The sequence below is a fragment of the Nilaparvata lugens genome, chromosome 11 (assembly GCF_014356525.2).
Source record: "Nilaparvata lugens isolate BPH chromosome 11, ASM1435652v1, whole genome shotgun sequence".
In the NCBI taxonomy this organism is placed as follows: Eukaryota; Metazoa; Arthropoda; class Insecta; order Hemiptera; family Delphacidae; genus Nilaparvata; species Nilaparvata lugens.
In genome coordinates, this window is record NC_052514.1 from 22138807 (window position 1) to 22158294 (window position 19488).

At 32.1% G+C, this 19488-nt stretch overlaps 1 protein-coding gene across 1 annotated transcript in view; it reads left to right on the forward strand.

Annotated features, from left to right (window-relative positions):
- LOC111046263 (2-oxoglutarate dehydrogenase, mitochondrial) overlaps nt 1-19488 on the forward strand; it is a 55713-nt gene that overhangs the window by 12094 nt on the left and 24131 nt on the right. The window contains exons 3-4 of the mRNA XM_039438221.1: nt 6976-7194; nt 14790-14892. Of these exons, the coding sequence (XP_039294155.1) occupies nt 6976-7194; nt 14790-14892 (322 nt within the window). The remainder of the gene's footprint in view (nt 1-6975; nt 7195-14789; nt 14893-19488) is intronic.

The window sequence follows — 19488 nt, forward strand, 5'->3', positions numbered from 1 at the left end:
GAGACAAAATAGGGAATTGAATCTGTGATAAGAGGTGGTCTGATGAGACTAATCGCTCATTATCCTTCACCCACGCACATACCTGGAGCTTTTATGTGGGCATCATTCCTAGTAAAACATAACTGATCCATCAATATTATTCCTCCCATTATTATTATATTATTAACCTTCGTACGTCTTTTTATCTTGACTACAGTCGACGTATGTGCCGGGCTTATGATGAGTTGTACGAACTCATACCAATATTGTGATAAAAATAATAACAATAAATAATTTTATTTCCATCATAAATTTCACTTGACATTCATTTTAAGTTTTGGAAATTACATGACCACTTTGACAAGTTGTGTGGTCATATAATCCAGATTTGTGCAATGCTAACAGTATAATCGATAGAATTTTTAACTATTGATGCAAACAAAATGCTGAAATACATACTTGAAATCCAAAATTTTATCGGTAAATTTTATTGAATATTGACTTTTGGCACTACTGAAAATGCATGTGTCGATTCACCCAAAATATCATTCATTCACTTAGCAAGTGTTCTTTCTGGTGATTGGAAATCATTACATCTGACAATGATTATTGTAAACATTTATTGATTCTGAGTTTGTAGTTCATTGAAGAACTTTTTGATGAATTAGTTTACAGCTGCTCATTCATCATAGAGTGGCATACTGCATTCTTGAACACAACCCACATTCTAATAGCGCTATTGTTGGGCTTTAATTGCTCAACAGTAGGCTATGCTATGTAGTGATTCAACTGCATCAAATCGTGGTTCCAATTCATTCCCTATGCTAAAGTCAATAGAAAGAGATAAGGAATTAGAAGCTCTTCTATCATCTTTGTGAGCACACGCCTAATATTTCAAAAGCGAGGTTAATTGATGTGTGCTAGGTTGGTCACTTGCACCAAAGAAGATTCAAGTAAAAATTATTATTTATTATTGATTAAAGATTCTACTTTTCTATCGTTGCACCGGTCAGGGATCAACTATACAGGGTGTTTACGAACTGCCTACCAATACACTAGGGCATTGTTCCTGGGTAAAAAACATATCTTAATATCATATTTAAATTGTCCGGAAGTCTTCTTCAGTTACTCACACAGCGGCCATTTTGCTTTTTTCACGTTTTATTTTTTTCCAAATAGAAATAGCTAAATTCTGGGCTAAACATACAAAATTGAAACTTTACACAATCATTTATAACAGCTAGACAAAGCTACAAAAAATTATGATAATTTTTCAATTACATAAAACAAAAGGGCGGCCATTTGAAATTTTGTTTCTGGAATAACTCAGAAACCGTTGATTTTACAAAAAATCTGCTACCAAATGATTAAATTTACTAAAAAAAGTTATTCTTGTAAAGTTTATGTAAAACCAACGGTTTCTGAGTTATTTAAGAAACAAAATTTTAAATGGCCGCCATTTTGTTTTATGAATTTGAAAAATTATCATATTTTTTTGTAACTTTGTCTAGCTGTAATAAATGATTGTGCAAAGTTTCAATTTCGTATGTTTAACCATTATTTAGAAAAAGAAGTGAAAAAAGCTAAATAACCGCTCTGTGAGTAACTGAAGACTTCTGGACAATTTAAATATGTTTTTCACCCAGGAACAATGCCCTAGAGTATTGGTAGGGAGTTCTTAAACACTCTGTATAGAAAATTCGAAATGTGCAATGTTGGGCCAAGTACAATCTATCACTCGGAAACGGTTAACAACTATCCTTTATAAATAATAACTCCACACTACCTTAATTATCGGACGTGCTTTGCACTACAATCATATTGACCTGAAATTGGAAATTTTTGAACTAAGCAATACGTGGATCACTTTACGGCAATGAATGCATTTGTCTAGACAAGTCCTTATCAACTCTATCCACTCCAACCCCTTTCATAATAAAGACAATCGGTATGAATCAATACAGTGCGGCTCACTTCAATCTCAAACCAGTGCTCTGTGCCACCACTCAGCTCCAGTGAAATTCACCTCAAAATGTCAGCATTTGTTGAATCAGAATGCTGGCAGATTGATTACAGCACAACACGTAAATTCAATCAACTTTGAAACTTCTACTTCAATGTGACGCATAACTATCTTGGTCTAAACAAAATATTATCTCTAAATCTTTGGCCGAACTTATTTCTTCCACGATAAAAGAGCTCCACAACGCATCAATCAAAACATGCATTGTATTGAATACCTACCCAACTCCCGATATTATTGCAATAATGTTTTTATCTAGGCTATAGAGTTTTGGGCTCCGAGAGACTATGTAAACAAACATGCGCGTGTTTGAAGCAGCAAAACCGATCCACCTAATATCTGTGTCATAGACCGAACTTAATAATCACAGAACGTGATTCAATGAAGGCATTGTGAATTGAAATAAATTTACGAGTTAGTAATTAACAGCGGATTTGAGTCATCACTTTTAAACACACACAGGCGAAAACATGTTATTTTCGCCCTCCTTTCGATAAATTAACTATAGACAAACCCTTCTCAACTTTTTTATATTAGTTTTTTCGTAACAAAATAAGCTGGTCGGAATTAGTATAGTCTGGCTAAGCATTAAAACCTAAAACTAACAAACACTTGAAATTAACACTACCGGTAATGAAATTCCCACTCAATTGTTACACTGTATGATCTACGGCAATAGCTTAATTGTCTTCGTCTAGGTCTTAACAAATCCTCAAACTCTAGACAATCTCCTCAACTTTGCTCTATCTAAATCTTTTTATTAAATGACGATAAAAAAGCTTACAACCCACCTACTGCAACATTTATTACGTTGGAATTCCTACTGTATTGTTGTACTGTCAACTAATGACTTCATCTAGAGGCTAGTCGATCTTTCATCTTCTCAACATAAGATATAATTCCTTTCATAACAAAGTCAGCCGGTATGAATAGACTGGCTCACTGCAACATCAAACCAGTAAGCACCGGTACCGGTCCCATAAATTTCGCTAATAGGCCACATGTCCAGGCCTCTTGTATGTAATTGCTTCCTCTTTCGTTCAAATAAAGCGCAATTGGTAAATGAATGGGCCGCGCCACTGCATGCTGCATCAGTGTAAATAGCTTCCACTTTCAAGGTCGAAGTAACTTTCCGTAGGTTTTCTGTCATACTCAGCATGGCCGTCTTTTACGGTAATTTTATTGTGTATAATTCGATCAGTCATGCTATAATCTCTGTCAATGCTACCAGATTTTATGTCGTGGATAGATATAAAATTATGTACAGTAATTACTAAACTCCCTACAATTATTTATAAAGAAATAAAATTGATTAATAATGTCCTAGGGTTGAAGCTTTTCGATCATAGAACAAATAATTATTGTCTTCTAGATTATTTGAATCATCAAAAATGTTGTCTGGTTCTCTTCACTCTGTTTTGCGTGTTATTTCTTGTGATGCGATAAATTGACAATAGTAATATTTTTTATTAATCAATAATTAACTCTTATCAATCAATCAAGCTCTTGTTTATAAAGTTCAAATGGTACATTTAATCTCTGTGATAGTAATACGAGAATAGTTTTCTGCAATAGAATGCTCTTTAATTTCAACTTGATCAGTAATTATCAAAGTATTGATTCCAGTTATGTATAACATTATTTCAGACTCCTACGAAATGATTGTAAAGCTAAATGTTCGTCCACTTCACTAACTATACTACTCCAGATACGTTAACTGAGGTCTTGTTCACGCAAAACTTGTTTTCCAACTAAACATATTGGTTTTACAACTACCTACTATATCTATGCCGTTTCCGATAGCAAAATCCATTGGAAAGGATTAATAACTCGTCATTAGTAAATTAGGTGACGACAACCTGTTCGTCTATGAACTTTCTCTTTCTTTGTGGTTTGATTGAGTGCTTGTGAAAGAAACAATTGGCTTTCACTTCTATCGTCCATAGTAGATTATAAATTAGAATGCAATCACTTCACAATGCGTCATAGTCTTGTTAATTGTTTGTACATTATTGTCATCACTCGGCGATATTCCATGTGCTATCTTACCTCTAGAATGAGAGCTCTTTTCCTGTTCACCCATTTCCATGAAGCATCAGAATTTAAGTGTTGGAATGAAGTGATTTTATGAATAATGGAATAGTGTGCTGGCAACTAATTGAATCAAATAGCACTCGATAGTGTCTTGGAAAATTATATTACCTCCCTATTTTTCAACAAATCCCACGCTTTATGTAATTTTCCAACACGTGTTTTACAAAAGTGTAATGATGAACATGCTTTGTTCTATACATTGTCAGGCGGAATAATTTTGTTCGCTTTTTTACTGGCTAATGTATTAAAAATTACATTGTACAATGATTGATGAAACAAGTAATTGGTTTATTCATCAGCACAAGTACTTATCACTCATTATCAAAATCATTTAGAAAGATGAAGAGGCTAATTCTAAACTGTTTCTCTCACGTACCTAATTGGAAAAAAACGTCCGAAATAAAGTTAGGTTCTTTTTACATTTTAACACAATTTTCAGTCTAAGAATAATGCTTGTAAAATAATTTCAGAATTTTAAATTTTATAAAAAGTAAAAATTGAGTATAAAAATTAATACTTGAGAAAATATTGAACTAGATAAGTAATGTTGAGAATACACTCATTATGAGAACATCATTAGCTTATAATCAAGTTATAAACATGGAACTTGGAACACAGGTTATTACTTATAGATCGATGATTAAATAAAGTTGTAGTTCTTGATAACTCTTATCAATCCAATTATCTTTGAATTTCAGTATTTTTGGAACAAATATCAGTAAATTCATTTAGAATTTTTTATAATTTAGTAAAAAATATTCTAATCGAATCATCTTGACTTGTATTATGTTGCTATCTGTACTTCATCTGGTGACAAAATGAATATTTGTCGGAAAATCGGTATAGATTTGGGATTTAATTTGATTTATAATAACTTTCATTAGTTTCATTAGCTGTATGGTGGACTGTTTTTCTGAAGTGGCAAAAAACAGACTTTGACTTCTATTGCATGAGCGCTATACAAGTATTTGAAAGTTGAATATTTGCTGTAATTTTCTATAGCTACGTCTCCATAATGTTGCTCAATCATTAGTGTCTTTCCCAAAACAAGACAGTTTATTCCTACTTTCCACATGAAATCTCATCTTTCTGATCTCTTTTTTACAACATTACTCAATACAAGTTGATGAATAGAATTTTTATATCTATTATATTCTCATTTGGAGATTACAATACTGTATTAATGTTTATCACATAACTGATTCATTATAGTTAATAAACTATCTTGAAGCTGTCATAAATTCAATAATACTAGTGTATGAGTCAAATTCTACTCATCAGAGTCATTTTATCTCTACTCTATATATATAGTCTGTCATTTGCTGAAATAGATTTCTCTTACTAAAAGTCAGCTTCTAAACTCAGCAAGAAGTCTACCGGTAGTAAATTTGTATGACCTTGGCCGTATTGATCTGCTCGAATGTCTAGGTCACGTTTTCTACCTTTGATAGCTGACTTGTTTTCTCTAGCATTTGTCATGAAATCAAGAACAAGAATAGCTATTTAGTTCTATCATCATCTATGAGATTGTACGTTATCACTTATAATTATTGTGGGGCTTCCTTGCAATGTGAATGCAATCAATAGCATCTTTGTTTTAGCGATTTCTGATGTTATGATGGCCACAAGACAACATACAAGCGCCAATAGAAAACTCCCTGATCCTCTAAATTCTAAACATCGTATTACTCATTACTTGTCACTGGCATAGGCTACTGATTTTCCAATTGACCTGCCAATACCTACTATTACTTCAAAATAATAGTAGGTATTGGACCTGCCCCGAGACAGGCTGGACATTCAATATTTTAATTTATAATTTTTAAATGTTGATTTTTAAAATATTTGTTATCGGTTAAAATTTTGATCATGATAGAATGTTTCATTCTTGCACGTTCATTCAATATAAATTTATATACTCCACAATCTACATATTTAATAGCATAAAGCAAACTAGTGCCCCTTCATTTTCTTCCCTTGTTGCGTAACTTGAAAAAATGTTTATGAAAAAATGACCACCTGTAATTACATTTTTACAATTCAATCAGTTATGATAGCTCTCCTTCCATCTATCTATTTTATCTATACATGTAATAATACACATATCATATAAATGATGAGGAAAGGACCAGCAGACTCAGCCCAAATCTGTCCCTCTCTCTCTCTCTCTCTCTCTCTCAAACATTAGTAATACAAATAAAATAATATCGAGTGACCTGGCTGGCTCAGGTTTGGTGTCAGAGTTTACAGATCGCTAATGATCAATTTCAGGGCCTCAGACCTGACCTAACGACTGCAATGATAATAATAATATAAGTTATGTATTAGTTTACTCTGTCACTCTCTTTTGGGGTCGGAGCCCAGGGGATCGGTGGTCAAACAATAACCTTTAACATGATAATAATATTCAGTCTTGCATGTGCATGACATTGATTGTTTTGTATTTGTCAGTTTAATATCAATAGAAATAATTTTATTGAAATAATATTTTTTATAATATTTGTAATGATTTTGTGTTGAAAAAAGGAAATTCATTTCATTTTATTTTATTCTGATTTGAAATATCAAGTCATGCTTTCCACTTTGTCAATTGGGGAATATATTTTTAGTATATATATATTTACCAGGAATTTTGAATCTGAATGGATTCAATGCAGAATTGAACTGAAATATTATACTGAAAACTAGAACATATTGAGCTATTTAAATTTTTTTACATAAAGTTGAAATAATAAATCATGTATCATAATGTACTTTCAGTTTGTTGTGTGGTTATATTAAATGGAAATATTTTCAAATAGTAGGCCTATTGAAAAAATATTTTTTATAATATTTGTAACGATTTTGTGTTTTATTTATTTAGTTGTGTTGTGTTGCAGTCATGGGACTCGTTCTTCCGCAGCAGTTCGGCGGGCGCCCCACCTGGAGCGGCGTACCAGGCGCCACCCAACCTGGCCGAGTTGGGACGGAACCAGGTGCCTGTGTCCAGCCTCGTGCCCTTTATGGGCGGGGCCTCGCCGGCGCTCTCTGGTGGACCTGTCAACGAGAAGATCATCGACGATCATCTGGCCGTCCAGGCTATCATCCGATCCTATCAGGTACCGTCCCATCTCAATCCTCAAATTTTATTTAACAGCTCTTTAAGTAGGGCTACTGAAAAGTTTTACTAGTACCCTTTTATCTTTCATTGAGTCACGACTAAGAAGGAAAATGAATAGGGTAATACCATAGAGAAAAGATAGCTTAAGAAGATGTCCCATGGTAAAGGGTGTTTATGTTCCAAATCTCACTGTTAACTCATGCCGATAGTCCTAGTAGTTTCAGCTATGTGACGCTGGTAGTCGTCTTCCATACTGTGCCGTTCTTACATTCCAACCATAACAGAACATTGAGCAGGGCTGCTCTATTTCAAGTACAATTCATGTCTCTAAACTATTTCTTAAATTCGCAATCATAACTATTTTACAACATTCTATATCAATTTTGCTTTTTTCATCATTGCTATCTTCCTTAATCATTATTTGTCTTGATAGTGGCGAAGATACTAAGTTATATACTGTAGTTCCCAAACAGGGTATTATTTATGTTAGCTCCTATATGCTATCTGCTTCACTGTTAGTTCCAAGTTTATATAGCCAGTGCTTTCTTATAAATACACTTGAAACAAACTTTACTCAAATATTACCATTGTGAATCTCTCTTGAAGAGATTCTATGCTAGAGTTGGATCTTTGATTCCACAACGACCGCATTAAAAACCAGTAATATCCCAATTTGGAACTTTTTTGCATTACTCTTATTGGCATTCATGTCATCTCTCCACTAATAAAAATCGTATGAATATTATTATTTCAAGTTGTAAAATGTTTTTCAATATTGTATTTCTGGATGAAAATTTATATTAGTCCTCTTCCAGCATGCTCAGATATTATGCTAGCACAACATTTATTGTTAAATAAAATAAGAGGGGTTTTCATAGTGACTGTAACTTACTAGATAGTTTTAATAATGGTGTTAATAAGTTCGATAGAAACTTTGTAATAAGGGGTATGGTGTATGGGTTATTGATACTGATTGGTTTACTGACAATTGACAGTAGTAAGGCTGCTGTAATATCTATTGAGAGAGGGATCTCATATGGACAAAAATAGAATAGTAACTATGTAGGCTTACCACTGTATTTTATCTTCAATAACAAAATTTAATGCTCTGCTTATAATAATTAACGTTACAATTACTAATAACAATGACATGAATAAGGATTATTCCATTACTCAGTATAGGCCTAACTCTAGAAGTTGAATGTTAAGAATAATTTCTAATATAGTGGATATGAATCACCTATTAAACTCTAGTAATTTCGAGTTTACTAGTAATGCTCACTAGTTTTAAAAAGTGTTATAAAAGGAGCTATTTCTTCCAAATTTAATAAAAAATTGGATCTGAAAACTCACATTCATAGGATTATTTATAACAACTTCAGGACTATTTAGAACTCGACTTTTATTCGATTCATGAGCAAAAGTTATTATTTAGATCTATTTTTTTGACAGTAATTGATTGATTAGCATTTAAAACTTTCCTGGTGGGGCTGCTATGAGAAGGGGTAATATTAACTGTGGATAGTTTTATTTTGCCTGTTTATCAGTAATGATTTGTTATTGGTATGTTCTCTTTATTATTTATATATTATCATGATGGTAATGATAGGAACATTCAGTTTATTCAGAAGCCCAATGTGAAGAGGGTTGGTTGATAGTTTAACGATGATAATTTTGTTTTGCCTGCTTCTTAGTAATGATCTATATTGGTATTTTATTTAATTTATAATAATACGGTTGAGATAGTTATTTTCGTTTATTTACGGTTATGATTGTAACGTTCAGTTGATTTGTGTGGAAACTATCCATTGCTAGCATACAGCAGCATCTATAGTGAAATGTTCACTTCAATCTGTCAGCTTCCCTTATAAATGACATTAATACTTCCCTTTCAACCAATCATTTATTACAGTTTGAGTCATTGTCACTTTTCTATCACAACTTCCCCTTTTTTATGAAAATGTCAACTAAACTCTACAACCAGTTAGACATATCGATTCTTTATCGTCCTTATAAATTCTATTAGATTAAACAGATGATGTTTGTCAAGTTCCGTTTAATCTGATAGAATTCATAAGGAAGGCGAAAAATCGTACGTCCAAAAATCTATTTGTGTGTAGCTGGCTCAAGTCTAGTTACACACGCCAATTTTTTGACGTAAGATTTTTCGCCTTCCTTATAAATTCTATTAGATTTAACATAAATTGACAAACATATGATGTTATAATGTGTTTGTCAAGTTCCATTCAACTTGGTAGAATTTATAAGGACGTCAAAAAATCGTACGTACAAAATTCGATGTGTGTGTAACTGGCTTTAATTCTACCAGATTGAAAGGAACTTGGCAAACACATCATGTGTGTCTGCACAATCTGTTTGCTAAGTTATGTTGAATTTAATTGAATTTATAAGGACGGAAGAAATCGTACGTTCAAAAATCAATGTGTGTGTAACGAGACTAAGGCTCAACTCACACTTACGCGACTCGGGTCGAGAAGAGACTCGACTCCAGTTGAGAGCATGTGTTTCCAAATGGTGACACTCAGACCAGTCGATTCTAGTCTCCGCGACTGTCACCATTTGAAAACTCATGCTCTCGACTAGAGTCAAATCTCTTCTCGACTTGAGTCGCGTGAGTGTGAGTTGAGCCTAAGGGTTACCAAGCAAGTAACAACTTTATCAGCTGCAGTTTGAGGTGAATATCACTGTAGATGAATGATAAATTGTTGTAGTTGTGGATAAAATGATATGATTAATGATGAGTGTTGTAGTAAATGATGTTTGCATGTGTTGCTCTGCATTGGCGAGAATAGGCACGAGGCCACTTGGTGGCTGAACTCGATCCACTAGGAATTATGTATGCCGACCTGCACAGCAAATTCCAGGACAGGAAGGGCACTCCACACGAGGTTGTGGTGCGCCAGTATATGCTTGGTAAGATATGCGCCTTACCACAGAAAGGCACCACATAACCACCAAGTCATTCCTACCATTTTCAAACATTTTCATGCATCTCGGTTGGAAACATAATGTATATAGGCTGTACACCAATCATGACGTCTTCAAAAAATACCCTTCTCAGGAAATATTCGATTCATTCAAAGTGTATTTTATGAATAATGTGGATTAAATCATTCAAGGTTCGACGCCTTCAGCTGTCCATAAGTTATCTTATGTGCTGATGTGTATATTCTCATCATAATATGCAGTACTAATATAAGTTTATAAGCTACTAAATAATGAATTTTTCTCAGATTTTAGTTAATCCTTCAATTTTTCAATTTTTGGTGTCTCTATAAACATATTGTGTACTGCATTATCTTATAGTACAGTACTCTAGACATGGCATTAACACAATGTTATAATATGTTGTTTAATGAATTAAAAACACACACATATATTGTCAAATATGGAACGGTTCTACAACATCCACACTGACTCAGTCGAATATGTTGTTTATTCTTTAGTATGCAATATATAAATATCTCATAGATTTCAGTTTGCTTCTCGATTATATTACTTTTTTGGAGTCCACAGTCATCAAGCTTTTGTGCAATACCTTTAAGTACGCAAATAATTATTTTCGTATACAGTTATAAGTTCTTATAGTGTTTGAACGAATAATACCAACAAGGAAGCCTTGTGTACAACACTGCCACTGCGAATCGTGTAATGGCGACGGGAGCGGGATAATTTTAAACCGTGGTTAAATGGTTAGAATCGTCGCATTCGCCGTCGTCGTCCTTAGCCGGCTGCTATTCGCAGTGTTGTGCACAAGGCTTGAAGCAAGTCGAAGTTGAGTTTTAAATCTGATTTTTCTGAATATAGGTTAATGAAAATTCTGAACAAATAGCCCAATTGCTCCATACATGAACAAATCATATTCTTGATGACATTCCTTTCGATCAACCTGCTTGATCAAAAATTATAAGTATTAATGTTTATCATATGCCTGTAACATTTTTTACTTGGAACTAGAGATGCTAAGCAGAGAAGTATGCAGATAGGAGATATGGAAATCCTTTCCTTCATCTATAAATCTGTGTTTGGTAACCAAAACTGATTGTATTCAATGAGTGTTCCTTAACTGTGCCACTCTGTTATGAAACTTACTACAAAGCCGCTAGTTCTGATTCCAATTAGTTTGACCCAATTGAGGAATAGTTGATGAAATATGATTGTTATCAGGATACCAGACTGAAATTGAAATTGAGTTTCGGTACTTGATTATCCGTTATTCTTTATTCAGTGAGTAAAATAATGTCTGACTTGGTGGTTATAAAATAGGTAGATTTTCATAGGAAAAAAATGTTGTAGTTGGTGTGTTATTGCTAATCAAGCCACATTAAACAAACAATGTTAGAAATCAGGCATTTCATTGCATTCTATTTCCTTTTACTGTATACCTTATGAAAATAATAAATATGTTTTCATTACACATTTTTGTGTTCTCAAAAATGGTGGAATACAACTTTATTCATAATAAATCAATGGTAATTTGCACTCACTAACTCACACTCACTACTGTCTATATTGGTTAGTATTGTTCATTTATATTTTTGAATAATTATTTTTTCATTTGATATGTAAAAATCAATTTCGTAAATGGCTCTTACAAAATTACAATTGAAGAATCTATCCAAAGATGCATCTTTCATTTTTCACCTTTTGAAAATTACCCCTTTTTCAATGTATATTCATCCAATAATCCTGTGGTTTGATTAGACATAATTCACAAGAATGTGGCGTTATCCTATTAATTGGGGTATTAACAATGTCCATAGGAAGCTGAATATAAACATTTAGCATGCAATTCATGGTGGTTAGGAATGACCAGGAGGTTTTGATATATCATTAATCCAATGAGGTAATTCAACCATTACTTTACCATAATCCATATAATCTGGTGAATTTGTGGAGTGTTGTCTCTGAATGTACAGGTAGATGTACTGAAGAAAAGTCCATAATGTTGCACTCATCTTATTTCTTATTATTAACCTTTTTTTCAATTCAGTCTTAGGCGCTGAAAATGATTAAAAATTAGAATATTTTTAACCTTGACAGTAAACATATTTCTTTCAAATCTTGTGCAAAGAAATACAATCTTGTTTTGTGAATAAGATATATTTTCTCAAAATAATGTCACCAACTTATAAATTGTTTAGTTCTCAAGGTCTAATTAACAATGAGGGTGTTTAACTTGAAGAGTGTGAAATTTGCTTATTCCAAAAGAGTCAGGTTTCATTCAATTCAAACAAATGAATCTTTTTAAGAAGCCTAATCTTTTTTTCGATTTGTTCACATCTAAATTTTTCTGAGTTTTCCTACATTGTTTTCAAATAACCATCCAATTATTTAACAGACTATAATGATATTACGTATTATTCTGAGACAAGTTTCCTCTTTATTCAAGATGGCTAATCCAATTCCATTAGAAAGGCGTCAAATAGATACTTTAAATGAATCATTTCCCGCAAAGTACCAAATCTTTTCTAATGAGCGCTTTTTGAGTACTGGACATTTATTTTTTATCCTAATCATATCAACCATCATTAGATAGAAATGTAATGTGATGTACATTAGGCTGTTCTTATTTACTAAATAAAATGAATTCTTCACTCGAGGCTGAAGTTAACATGTTTTAAGATGACACAATAATTGGCCCATAAATGATCAAGAGAGCACTAATGTATTCAAGCTGAACACCTCAAAATGTAAATTAAAAATAACAGAATGTTTGAAATGAAAACTGTAAATTGTTTTGAAGTTAGTAAAAAATGTAAGTCGCATGTAAGTTATCTCCGCTGCCAGCTCTCTCATGTTCCACTAATGCTTGAAGGTAGGTAAAGAATCAGCTCATATGATTGATCTGTGCTAAGTTTATTGGGTTTCAAATAACATATTTTTTGCATTGTGCATTAACAAGATTGGCTTACATTCTACGTTTATGTTTTTGTTAACTCTAAGTTTGTAGTTGAGATAGACAGTCATGTAGTAGTAGTAGAAGTAGTGGTATAGTATTCGCTTGTTATAGTTAATATAAGTGTGCATTTGTGCTAGTTTTGGGATTATTAAATAGAAATTGTAGTTGTATTGGAAATATTGTAATTTCTTGTTAATTAACTTGTTTATTACTGTATTTAATTTTGTTTATTAACTCATGGACACTTGACTTCGATATAATTGGGTGATTAATATTTGTTTGTAAGAAGGGTATATCATCATCCCTGCATTGGAATATTAGGAGTAATTGGTTCTCTTGAGTTTTTAAGAAATCGAATGAGAAATTTTGTTACATCTTCAAACTTGCAACATATTACATATTACACCTTATGTAGCGGAATATTAATAATTTATTCTATTTTATTTTATACATATATTCTGTCGGACAAATTGTGGGATGAAGATGATATGTTGCTAGCTCCTTAGTGGTCCAATCGGTATGCTTATTTTTTCTGAACTTGTAAGGTTTGTATTGATGAAACATTTCATACTTGTTTAATGATGTAAAATACATGTATGTGAATAATGTATGTGAAATACGTCATCCTCAATACATCAAGTTTTGTTTGAAATTACTGGCATGCTTTTATTTCTTCTCGTGAATGCTCTGAATGTTTTTTCATCCATAAGAGGGGTTCTAATTGTAGAATAGTAGAAGTATAAAATGTTATCACATGTTGGTAGTGTTCCCTTTTTATTTATTTTTCGCTGGAAGCTGTTGAATTATTTAAAGTAATCATTTTTGATATCACAGTATATTGCTTGAACTACTTTCGTGTAATTTCTCATTGCCCATCACTAATTATGATTGTGTAATTTTCTCTCTCTAGCTCTTTCTTCTAATGTTGATAAGAAGATCTTAAAAATTTGTTTCAATTAATTTATGTGCCATAATTAGGCCGATATTAAATAATAAACTTTGATTTTTCATTCAAATATATATTTCTCCTTATTTGGATCTGAGTTGGAAAATCCAATCACCTGTAATAATTTAAATAACTTGGTGAAGCCTACTTTATGTCTAGCAAGTCATAAGCCAAATTTCATATTAATATTTCTATCAGTATGCATAAATTTTCTTTCAATGTAAAGTAATTAATCTCTTCCTTCATAATTCTTACATATCCCACTAGAACTCACATTTTTATCTATTAACTCAAATTTTATAGATTACCCCGCTTTACTGGGTTCTCTTCATAAAATGTTTTCTATAAAAATCTTTTTCATAATTTTTCATAGACCATAGAGGTTTTCTGCCCCGAGTGTCTGAAATATATTCCAATATCATGAAAAAGTTTGTATAAGTTGATTAGTGCTATTTAGTTACCTATATACCCAAAGATAACTAAGTACCCATACCCTTTAACAAGATTTTTAAAACAAACTGGTTTGGTTTTTGTTTGTCTTAAGAATGTATTTTCTGTTTGTTCTCAACTACCTATCTACCGAATAATTCTACTGAATAATGTTAACTCAATTTTGTATTGTATTTCGGTTTGTTCTAACTGAATAATATTGACTCGTTGAGGCTGAATTGAGAGTGGTTATGATATTTAGTGGTGATGTGTGTGTGTGTGATCCTGTATGCAGATAAGAGGCCATCATATAGCCAAGTTGGATCCTCTGGGCATCAACAGCGCCGATTTGGACGACCGACATCCTCCAGAACTCCTCTACAGTCATTACTCGTTCGGTAAGTTGTGCATCATCCCACAAAAATTATTGTAAATAAAATAATTTACGTTCGTATCATCCGGAAATCTCGGGGAACATTTCAGTTAGATAGTTCTGTACCCACAATAAAACTCTAGATTCGTTCATATTTTATTCTCACCTACGCAAAAGCTTAAAGCTTAGTGTGAATCATCCTCAGCAAAAAAAACATCAATCCTAAAAAAACATATTCTTAAGCTGCATTTTCATAAATGTGCTTTGATTATTTGGCTTCAAGGGTCCAGACATTGAAATTTGCATGTAAATTTTCAATCAAATCTTATATTAATGCAAATCCATATCAATCTTTATGAATTTGTATTTCTAAAGAAGTAGGGCTGTCAAATTGTGTACGATAATAAATCTTTCTAATCAAGTTTATTCCACTTGGAAACAATCCTAGAGATTTCTTAAAGCCGTATAATATGATAGATGTTATATATCATCGGCAGCGGTCACCATATAAATACTTTATATAAAATTCTATCAGCGCCGGTCGCCTGGTTTTCCCGTTTGTTGGGTGACCGCTCAAGGCCATTCCCTCGATTATTATCAGTTAGGAGCTCGAAAATCACCTTTGTTGGTTTGAAGCCTCACTAAAACCGTAGATCAATTATTATCATCAATTGTCTATCACCCGTGAACAAGTCTACGACTAATGTGGCTGATCAGTCTCACCACAAAAATATCAAACATCAATCATTGAAGCTTAAGTTGGTTATAAAATTGTATTACTAAAACTATGGACGATATTCTCACTCCTCATTTGATTTATTCTTCAATATTCATGTAAATTATCGTATAGGGTGTAATTATTTCATATTCATATCATGTCGGTATCGAAGTTTTCTCATTTGTTGGGCAATTCGTGGTTTATTCATGCTTCATAGTATTTCATCAGGGTGATCAGGTATATCAGAAATATTTTGTTTAAATTTAACAAACAGTCCTCCCGACTCAAAATAATTATCTTCAGAAGAAATAAGTTTCTTTTGGCTTAACAATAAACGAGATAACAATAAGTTCATTGTTGAAAAACAATTCCAGGTATCAAAGTTGGTTATTAGTAAACCCCATCATCTTTTTTTTTTAATTGATTTGCTGGGTTTTCCTTAATAAATCAGCAGGGAAGCGTGGGTTAATTCATGGGGTTTTCAAAAATGTATTTTACATTAGCGAATCGGGATTTGCGATACTAATTTGTCATCAGATCATTGAATGAGATTGAAAAGATTAAATTCGATTTATGAGATGAATTTTCATTGAGTACTTCTATCGTTATTGAATGTTGCATGAAAACAAGTTTTAGTTTCTCTAGCGATATTGTAATGTCTTTCATCGAAAGCTCATTTGGCATGGATATTGATTTGAATTTCAGACAATTTTCGTTCACAGAATTTTTGAAGTCATGCTTCTTTTCATGAAATTATTATTCTAGATCTTTATTATTAAATAGTTTTAGTATATATCCTTTTCTAAATGATAATCATTATCAATAATTATCATGCAATACTTTCAAGTCATCCTAAAATGTGAATGCTTAAGTTCTCTATCCACCCCTGTCAGTGAATATTTTAAATTTGAAGTTTATAATTAAACTTATAATTGAATGTAACTATGTTCCTCTTGAATTGATTTTGTGAACACTTGCATAGTAGTCCATAATGTAGGAATAGGTGAACACAGGTTTGTTAATTATAAGACTGCTCAGATATTATTGTCTTTTGAAAGTAGAAAAATAATGAAGGAGTTTTCGATAATCGAGGATTCAAAGTACAGGTACAGGCAATTTATAATTCTCAATAAGCAAGAGACCTCACCCTTTCAACCTTTGATTTATATAATAATGCTTTGGCTGTCCATCTCGTATCTAGCGTTTGGCTTTGTCACTAAACCTGAAATTCCAAAGAGACTGAAGCATTTTTTTCTTTCTACAAATAATACATTTTCTTATAAAATCTTTCAATCTGAAATATTCATAATAGATTTCTCTCACAGCTATCGCTTTCTTAATAATTTGTATTTTATCAACTGCATTTACCAAGTATGCCTAACGAGTCACATAAGTCTGTTCTACATTTACATTTTCGAAGCTTTAGAGTTTCTGTTTAAATAGCTATTTATTTTCAGAATATTCTCTAGTTTGCATCATTTTTCATATTTGAAAAAGTATGGATTATCTTAAAATAATATATATGAACTCTAATCCAATGGTTTTATTGTAAAAGAATTACGCTGATACATAATTATATCAGCAGTAAAATTATCTCTTTATGATATTATATTATAAATCCTTCTACTTTATTAATATACCTGTGTTAGTGTTAGCTAGTTTTAACTATTCAACAAGGATCGGTTATCCAAATCAATCACATTAATCAGAGAGCGTTACTAATGAAATTAATCATTTCTAGTTTTATAATCACAATTTTCATTATCACTTTGAAATTGCATTATCAAATTCAAAAGTACATTGTTCTGTTTCAATATGTTTGTAACATTCTGACATGTAAATTTCAGCATTGCAAACACCAGTTGATTCTTAAAAAATAATGCCATTTCCCCAAATTCCCTCCTGTATAATTTAATTAGATTTTTTCAGGTTGATACATTAAATCTAGCATCTCTTAGTATTTCTATTTAATTTCCAATTAATCATCAACATTTTTGCTTGTGAAGGCTTGCATGACTTTACCTTGTTTTAACCATGGCGCTCTTTCTTTTTTAGTCTTTTGTGTTCGTTCTTTTTAAAGAATTTTTAGGGATGTTTTTGTTCAAGGCAAAATGAGAGGAAGCACAACATATTCTCAGCAACTGCAATATAAGGTGGCCAGCATGATGGAGCGTACGTAAATTTCATTTTATTTTCATTCATTTTTCCAATTTTCTATCACAATTATCTTTTTCCTAGTATATCAAGTATTTCCAGGCCAAAATACATAGGGAATCCATATCCTTTCTTATTCAAATTCATGAAAACTCGACGTGTTTTCGAAGTGAGATTGCTCACTGTGCAATTTTATTCATGATCAATAATAATGCGTGTATATTTATTTACAACACTTTCAGATGTTCATCAATTTTCTCGAAGATAATAGTGGAATATAGTTAGTTTCTTTTCCAACTTTTAATACATGCCTTCTTGAACCGTGAATTATTTTCATCTCTCAGTTGTCTCACTTCGTTATCCTATAAATCATCCATCTTCATAATAAAACATCAATTTAGTAATGTTAAGAAGAGCTAAGAGATTGAGAAGCCCATTCGTGCCTTAAGTTCATCCTGTAAGGGAAATAAAGTCAACGAGTCAATCCAATTTCCTGAAGTCTCTCATTTATACTCAATAAAGAGTTGCATAAAGAGTTTTCAAATTGAATATCTCAATAAATTCTTAATATTTTTAATAAATTCTACCTAGCTTTTGTAAATATATTTGCTCTAAAAATTAATTCTTATTTTTTCTGCATCAATTCTATGCATTGCTCTTGACATAATTTATACTATGTTAATATTTTGAAATCACTGTTTTCTGGCTTATTTTCTGTCCCCCAACACACACCCATCACGTGACAAATGGTGTTGGTTTTCATGTTTTACGTTTTCTGTGACTTGAATGTTATTGCACTTGGTTGAAGAAATCTATGCACTTTTGTGTTCTGTGTTTTCTTATATATATTTTCTTTAAACTATCAAACATCTCTCTGGCCAACAGCTTCACAAATACAACCAATAAATTGAGAGGTAAGTTTTGCTATGGACTTTGTACAGTATTGTGTACTGCCTGGAACTGTTATCGGTTTGATGTTTGTAAAAAAAGTTAAATTCAGTCCAAGGTTATTTTTGTGGGTCAAATCATCTTCAACTCCATGTTCTTCACGAATATATGAAATCGCATTACTTCAAAAATATCTCATTATTGGTGCATGGGATTCCGTGATGGTTTGAACAAAGTTTTCAATTCATTTATATTTTTCTAGATGTTAGATATGATTTGCATCTGTTCGTATTCCGTCATTGAACGTTTGCAATATTATTGCTTAATTTCAAAGTCAATGTTGAGGAGGCTACAGTATTGGGAATGATGATCGTTCACCACATCTTGGTTCAATGCTACGATACTCCATTCATTCCTCACCACCATGAATCAAATCAACTTCTTTATGAAACGCATGTTAAATGTTTAGGAACAGCTTCAGTTATTTATTTTTATATTCTGTTTACGTTTTATGTATACTATCAATTTAATTTTTTCTCAATTTTTGTAAAATAATGGAAATGATGGTGATGAATACATTTAATTTGCTTGAAGAATTTGTGATCTCAATCTTTTGTTTTTCAAGCTATTCTAGCTTGGTGCATATAGCAAAGTGCTTGAAAATTAAAACTGCAAAGAAGCCGGAACTACTTGAATGTTTAAAAAATTGAGAAATTCTATGTTTGACATGATTCGTGAAAATATGTTTTTTTAAATTTTAGGGAGATTATTGAATTAAATTGCTTTCTTTTATCCTTTTCACATACAATTTTTCGTTAATCCAATGAGTTTCTTCAACATATGAAACCTTTCAATAAAGCA